This window comes from Rhipicephalus microplus, chromosome 1 (genome assembly GCF_043290135.1).
Source record: "Rhipicephalus microplus isolate Deutch F79 chromosome 1, USDA_Rmic, whole genome shotgun sequence".
Classification (NCBI taxonomy): domain Eukaryota; kingdom Metazoa; phylum Arthropoda; class Arachnida; order Ixodida; family Ixodidae; genus Rhipicephalus; species Rhipicephalus microplus.
In genome coordinates this window covers 227225092-227232713 of record NC_134700.1, presented here as the reverse complement: position 1 = coordinate 227232713, position 7622 = coordinate 227225092, and the positions used below count along the sequence as shown (strand labels likewise).

Below are 7622 nucleotides of genomic sequence, written 5' to 3'. Positions count from 1 at the left end.
CAAAACTAGTTGCAAGAAAAGGTTCGTGGAAGCTGCTTCAGAAACGCGAATGATTAGTGTTAATTGCAGGCTCATCGTCTCGTACGGAAAAGACAGTGAAAAACTGTTTTCCCGCGCGGATATTCAACGCACTTACAAGCAATGCCAAGTGGTAGCGAATGGCAACAATAAACCGCGTCCCTAACATTGTCCTGCTTTTTGCACGATTTCGAGCTCAGACTCCAAATGTCACACTTTTTCAGCTGATCGAGTACGTGAACTGCGGGACGCATTTTGCACACGGACCGTCCAGTACGTACATGGAGAAACCATGCATCATTGGGCAGCAACGCCTTGACTGGACAAAAACACTTTTCGACTGTCCTGAAGCACACGCTCCCTGGGGCTGTATATCTGTGGCAGTGCTAAAATCGAAACGTTCGGGTCCGTAATGTGGCATTGGGAATGTGCTTTGAAAGTGGACACTGCGAAGATGTGAGCGTTACATGCTAGCCTCCTCGCTGCATCGTTGTGTTCCGCTTTCAAAGAGTGCAATATAAAGAATTTGCTGGTACCAAAAGAAAAGCGCCCAAAAAAGATGCCGTAACTGTGTGTCTTCGACAAAGGCTGTGTTCACCGTTTTTTCTTTTTCTTTTGTAAGGGCAGCTTAGGACTAGCTGGCGTTGCTGGCAGTCTGGTCTCCAGAGGTGAAGAAAAAAAGAGCATTGAAACAAAAGCAAAAAGAAAAAGCAAGTACAGCACAAGAAAACCATAAACAGTCAATTACGGGTCAGACAGGAGGGATAATTCACTCGCGCCACTGGAAAATACACATTCGCACAAGAAGTTCGCAGAATCTAGGTAAAACTAACGAGAAGAAAGGAAAGTCTACAGCACTGCTATTTTTCGAAAAGTGGCGCACGGCGCGACCAGGACGCTCATTTCGGGAGGCGATTGCGCCCGGCCATGTGGGAAGTCCGCAGTGTAAAAGTAGCAAAAGGTACACACACACGTTTTCTTCCGGCTGAACGACAGACACACGCACACACATCAGCGATGCAGTGTATTAGATAGGCGCACGCTTCGCACACTGGCGCCGCACCAATCTCGCACACGTTTCGTTCTGGAAGTCCTTTTTTTGTTTGTTTGTTTGCGGGGGTTCGTATATAAGAGACGAAGCAGCAGCAGCGTCGTTTGAACTGTCATACCCGCAAGGAGGTAAAGACTCGCTTTGTCCATGCCACCGTTTCCACGAGAGCACCACACGGAAACGCACTGCCTGCCGGGCCCGCCTCGAAGAAGGTCGCAGGACAAACGCGGGCGAAGGGGACCGCGAAAGTGTGCACCGCCGAAGAAGACTCGTCACTCGACCGCACCGACGCCGTCGCACCTACTGTCCCACCGGCACAGTCTCCAGATGCACCCCCAGAGTTGGGGCACCGAAGGTGAGCAGTAGATGCACGGGACCAGTCGAAGAGAGTGTCCGCGAGTCGGCTATAAAAGAGGCGTGCCGAAAGGTTTCCTTTCCTGCTCGACGACCACGGCCGGAGACGCAGCAGAAGAGTCGACAGGACGGGTTGGCGGTGTTTCTCGTGCAGGTACACGTGAAGCAGATGTGTATTTTGTGGAGCTCTCCGTGCAGGCCGGCCACGACGGGATAAGACGATGGCCGGCTTGCCGAGCGCTGGCAAATGGTCCCGCCCTTTACGACTTGGACGTGAGGAAGGCGCCGAGCGTGAGGGCACCGAGCGCCGTGACGGCCACCCCGCACACCACGTTCTTGAAGATTGGCCAGGGAGACTCGGCAGCGCCGGTGTCGTCGCGCTCCTCGCTGAACACGACCAGACCGTCCTGCGGGAAAAGAACGCCACGTGTCAGGCACCGCGAGCACAGTCGCAACAGAAGACGTACGGACACTTCACTGGAATGCAAATGCTACGACACCGCCACTACTATACTACAGCTACTCAAAACCATTCATTGGCTGTGGCGAGAAGCAATCAGTATTAACAATCCGCGGCCTCAGCTTTTGATGATTGTGGAGTTCGGATCTCACCGACAAAAATGATACTTTTTTAAACAACTAATCCTCCCCCCCCCCCCCCCCACCCCCTATGCTTTGCTTTGCTGATGTAACTCGTTGCCAGGAACTTAAAGGTTGTCAGAGCGAATAGGTCACAAGAGATTTGAAGTCAAGCCCGCCTAAACAACAATCAACAGCGCAAGTATTCATAAATGGCTGCTACTTTTCGTGAATCCAGGAAGTTCTCTCGAAACACGTTTATGACGTGACCGATGAAGACTGGCTGAGGATCGCGAAACACGACCCGGCACTGCCTTACTTACACGCGACTCGCGCAAAGACGAGCTACGAAACAAAAAAAAAGAGACGAGACTGCAGAGGCGTTGGCGCTTAGGCAGCTAACGCGTCCGCAAAAAGCCCCGATGTGTTGGTGTCATCGATTTTGCGATACGCCGCGGCCCGTTTTATCGATTCGTCGGCGCCCTTGCAGCAGCAGCGAGAGACCGCTGTAGAGCCGCGCGAGGGGCCACTCACCCGATGGCCTCGGGTCACGCACAGAGAAAACAGGGGCCACTGACGCTGCGCGGTACAACGTCGTGATGATGATGGTAGGTACACGAGAGAGAGACTGCGGCCAACAGGCTGCGCCATGATATCGAAACTGGAGGCCCGAGCATCGAGAGAGGAACCCGAAGAAGCGGACATTGCAGCGGGCCGAGATCGTGGCCCCGCGTCACTTTATTGCACACGAGGCTGCTCATGACAAATGTACATATATGAAGGGCAAACTACCCGCAAATACGCTTCAGGTAGAGTATGCACATGCAAGCTGAAGAAAGATTGAAAACAGGCTAAACCAAGGACACACGCAGTTACTGGTCTTTGTGCGCGGCGTTCTCTCCCCTGTCCTTTTTTTTCCTTTGCTAGCTTAATTTCAATCAGTATGTGCCACCTCCACTGGAATGCAAGCTTGCGTGGCATACGTTGCGAGCAAAGCAAGAGAAAAAAAATGGTGAGGTGTGTGAATGATGTCATGTATCGATCGTACCTTAGAAGGATGCCGCGTTGGATAAAAACATTGATGAGTCGCGATATAGCTTCACTCAAACGCAAGGAGGTTCCATCTCTAGGCTACATCTCGCACGCCGAACCGTTCATCTGCCGAGGCTTCTGCCACTCCGAAAAGATGCACAGTCCTTCATATGCCAACGCCCTTCAGTGGATCGGACCCTTCAAAGCCGTTGATATACCAGACTTATCGAAGATCACGAGCCATACACTCTCCGTCAGAGCGTCCTTCCTAAATGAGCTGCGGGAGAATGCGCAGAGAGAGAAAGAGACAGAGGGAGATCGAAAAAAAAAAGCCCAGCTCAAACAAGGCTCACCAGGAACGCCATCAAACGTCAGGAAGAATAGGGGGTGTGAAGCAGGAAGAAACGAGTTCCCTTCCTTCCCCACGGAAGTTTATGCAAATGCTTCCAACTCGCACGCGCTTCCCTAAACGGGCGTGACGTCTCCCCCGCCCCGACAGCATATTAGCGGGCGCGCGCTTCGAGGACATCACACGAGGCGCGGCGGCGCCTGCCAAGACCGGTGACAGGGCGAAAGGCGTCAACGCGCGCTTTTTCTTTATTTCGCGCGGGGAGTGCCCGTTCGCACGCACTTGACGTACGTCACGGCTATGATCAGTCGAGGGTAAAAGCCTATACACGACAGGGAGGGGCCCCATCCAATGATGAGAGGCAAATAGGGCCCGAGGAGCGTCGTAGTTTGCTTATCCCTGCGGTCAGGCGGACGCAACGGATTGTCCACGCATAGTGCTCATATTGCGCAACACGAACGGGCTGAGGTGCAGCTGTGGAAAAAAAGCCGGGAGCGCGCCGCCGCGCTCCTGAAGAACCCTTTCTTTAGTGGGAGAGGCGCGCGTGACGTGACGTGAATGCTTCGCTGAGCCGTGTTCAAAGGCCTGTATGTGTACGTAGGCGACCAGCGCGGCGACAGCCTCGCAAGGTGCGATCCTCGAAGGTCCCACGAACCTCGTACACACGTGCGCGCGTAACCGTGACGATCTGCGCTGTTTTGGACGGCGACGCTTTGGACGTTCGTGACAACGGTCGTGCTTTGTGTACAGCTTCTTCTAGAGGCGCGAGTGAGATTTGGTGGAAGTAAGTTGCTATGCTCCTTCAATGTGAAATATATATATATATATATATATATATATATATATATATATATATATATATATATATATATATATATATATATATATATATATATATATATATATATATATATAAAGCAAATCCTCCTAGTTGCATGGAGCACGGTCCGTTCTTTAACGACAATCCCAAAGATCCGCGAGGCAGAGACAGCGCTACTTTGCAACATCCAAACACAAGGCTGTGCGCGCAACGAAAATTCCGATAGCAGGGCTCGTAGACCGTGCAGAGGAAACGGAAAGAGAGCTGGGTGAAAGCGAATGTCTGTATATGCTGAGGTGCCGAGAGGTGGGCGTACGTGGCGTTGCCAGCTTATTAATTTTTATCTCCTTGCACGTTTTTTTTTATTTCTTACTTGTTGGGTAGCGATTGTTTTCATACGCTTCGCCTCGTTTCACACGGGGTAGTGTGTCAACGTCACGAGCCACGCAGGCCTGTCAGAGCCGACAGCAAACGACACGCAAAAGTAGGAGAGATGTGGCCAGGACTATCATGGCCACATCTCTCCTACTTTTCCACATTTTCACATCTCTCCTACCTATAGGACGCTTCCTCCACGACGCAGCGTCTCGATGCGTCGTGGAGGAAGCGTCCTATAGGTGGCGGGCGCTGCATGTATGTTTTGCAAATGGCGTACGTTGAAGAAACAGCTTATCGAGCACAGTTTTCCAAGATCCCCGCGCTATCAATTAGCGCAAAAGCGCGCATTCACGCCGTCGCTCAGTCGTAGCAGGTGAAAGAACACGAAAACAGTAAATCTGAGAATTCAGCGCAATGTTTTACAGAACCAGCACTCCGAAGGGTGCGATCGCTGTCTGGCACCGCGACCACCGATCTTGCCATCCAAATCAACAAACTCGCAGCTCATCGCGGCAGTCAACAGTGTGGACTGAAAGGCCATATTGTTTGTTGCTGCTTATGCTTCGAAGAGTGGTGACAGGGCCTTCGCAACGGAGAGGCAGACCGGAGAGAAAGGGTAAAAGTAACGGGGGCGGAGACGCATCGGGACCAAGCGAGCCAATGGGAAAAAAGAAAAGCGACGCGACGGCCAAAACCGACACACACGCACGCCGGGCGCGCGTAAAAGGTTGCAGGCGCATCAAGAGCGGGCGAGCCGCCACGGCGCCTGACAGCGACAACGTGTCCGCCACACGCTCCGCACCGCCGTGAGAACGACCTTGGCGAAATTAACCGCGCAACACAATCGGACTGCAGCCGCCACGAAGGAGGGGGCGGAATGACGCCGGGCGTGGGATCGCCAGACAGCCGGGGAAAAGAAAGAGCTCCTCCCTCGGCACGCAGGTCTTCGCAGTGGAAGGACCGGCGGCACTCCTGGTCTCGGAAACTCGGGGAGTACGCCCCCTTGCCTCTTACTCTCTCTCTCTCTACTCCGCGTCTTCCGACGGTATTCGAATGTCGAGACAGGCTGAGCACCTTGCTGTGTAGGATCTCTTGCTGGCCAAAATGGAAACCCCTAAGCGGCGCCGCCAACCGGCAGAACATTACTGCACTCCGCGACGTTCACCGGAGTACGCGATCACGAAAACAAACGAAACACGTTCTTTTGTTTGCAATTTCGAATGGCACTGACGCGCGAACACATCATACAGATGGAGCCTGACGGAGAGATCCGCCACACCCAGTTGAATCGCTGCACAACCAGGACAAGAAAGCTGCACGGAGCGGATGGACCCGATGGGAGCGGTGCGAAGAAGAGAAAAAAGGGTCGAAAAAAAAGAAAGTGCCGTACGCCTCCTCCCGCGCCCAGAACAAAGTGTCCCTGTCCCTTTCACTCCCGGATGTTGCGTATAGCAAGCAGTGCGGGGCACCGCGAGCATCCGCGAAATGCGGGCGTCGCCCAGAAACAAAAGGCTTTTGTTCGCCACCACGCGTCATCAGAGCCGCTCCGGCTTCGAGCGAGAGACAAAAGTATTTTTCCTCGTGCGTGCGCAACGCGCCAAGGTGTACCGGTCCGGGGATGCGGCGGCGCCGTCTCTCCTCCAGTCCTGCCTCGGCGTCACGTGAAGCTCGGTGAAAGGCTAGCAAGCGAGGTCTCGGGTGAACTTAAAAGGACACCTCGCGTTTCTCTCTTGCCAGTAAAACGTGTCGGTCCGTTGCCTCGTCGACCAACGTCGTGAGGCGAGAAAACTGCTAGCAACTGCAGCAGTGCACGCCGTTGGAAGCGGCAGAGCGCGAGCCAGCCGGAGCAGAAATAAGGACCCCCGGCGCAGCGGGTCTCCCCGTGCGAACGTAAATCACAGCCTCGATCAGTGAGCGCCAGACACGCCGAGGAGATAGCCGGAAGGAAGCCTCGCGGCTGAAACCAAAAGACGTTTTGTCTTTCGGGAACCGGCGAGCCGTCGCCACACACGCACGCACACAGTTTCCCATTAAGGGAAAAAGACCGACCAGCAGCCAACCCTCCGGTCCTCGCACAGCGAACCGAGCAACGTTCGTGCCCGCCGAAGCGATCCATCTCTCGAGTATTGGCGAACGCCGTCGAAAAGGCGCCGCCTTTTGGCCGTGGGAAGCCCGGCTTGACGGACTGCCGAGATTGGACACTCATTTTTCACTGCCTCGCGCTTGCCCAGGAATGCGGCGGTGGATGCCGACCGTACGCCCTCTCCTCTCTACACGCCGAGAGCACGTTCTTTTCGCCTTCCCACTATTGGCCAGCCGGCCAGCTTTTTCTTATACAGGCCGCTGGCGATTTCCCGTTTGACGTCCCGAGTCCTTCCACCACAGGGCGTCATAAAAGGGCGACGCGAGAGATCCGCTAAAGGCAGTCATCGTTGCCGACGCCAAATTGCGCCTCTGGAAAAAAATTGCCCGCAGCTTCCCTCGGGGGAACACTGAGGAGGATGCGGAGCATATAATTGGTTAACGGGGTGTTAAAGTGCGACTTACTTGGGTCGATGGCTAAATTGGTTAACGTGGTTGTGAAATGGGGTGTTAAATTGCGACTTACTTGGGTCGATGGCTAAATTGGTTAACGTGGTTGTAGGAGGGGGTGTTAAATGCGTGAACACGTACACACGTATGCGAAAGGACGGCGCTGGTCGAAGGGACGTCGATCATTGTGTTTGTGGATTCGTTGGAATTCATTTCACCGCGACCTTGGACGTCGACGCGCCGTACAAACCAACCGACGAGCGGCAACTGAGCGAGCGAGCGCCGACCATACAGCGCGACGGCGCATGCACTGTCAGCTGTTGAATGTTCTCGAAGCGCGACGGCGCATGCGCGTCCACTGGAGAATCAGGAGAATTGTAGAATGTTCTCGAAGGGGAGAAGCGCGAGCGGCACAGATGGTGGGCGACGGTGCATGCGCGCGTCAGCTGTCGAATGTTCGAGAAGGGGGAGAAGCGCAACGGCGCATGCGCGCGCGTCAGCTGCCGATG

At 54.1% G+C, this 7622-nt stretch overlaps 1 protein-coding gene across 1 annotated transcript in view; it reads right to left on the bottom strand.

Annotated features, from left to right (window-relative positions):
• Positions 1-1244: 1244 nt before the first annotated feature.
• Positions 1245-7622, bottom strand: part of LOC119159576 (bcl-2-like protein 2) — a 69167-nt gene continuing 62789 nt past the window's right edge. Inside the window, exon 2 of the mRNA XM_037412379.2 lies at positions 1245-1830. Coding sequence (XP_037268276.1) covers positions 1684-1830 — 147 coding nt within the window. The 3' untranslated portion in view covers positions 1245-1683. The remainder of the gene's footprint in view (positions 1831-7622) is intronic.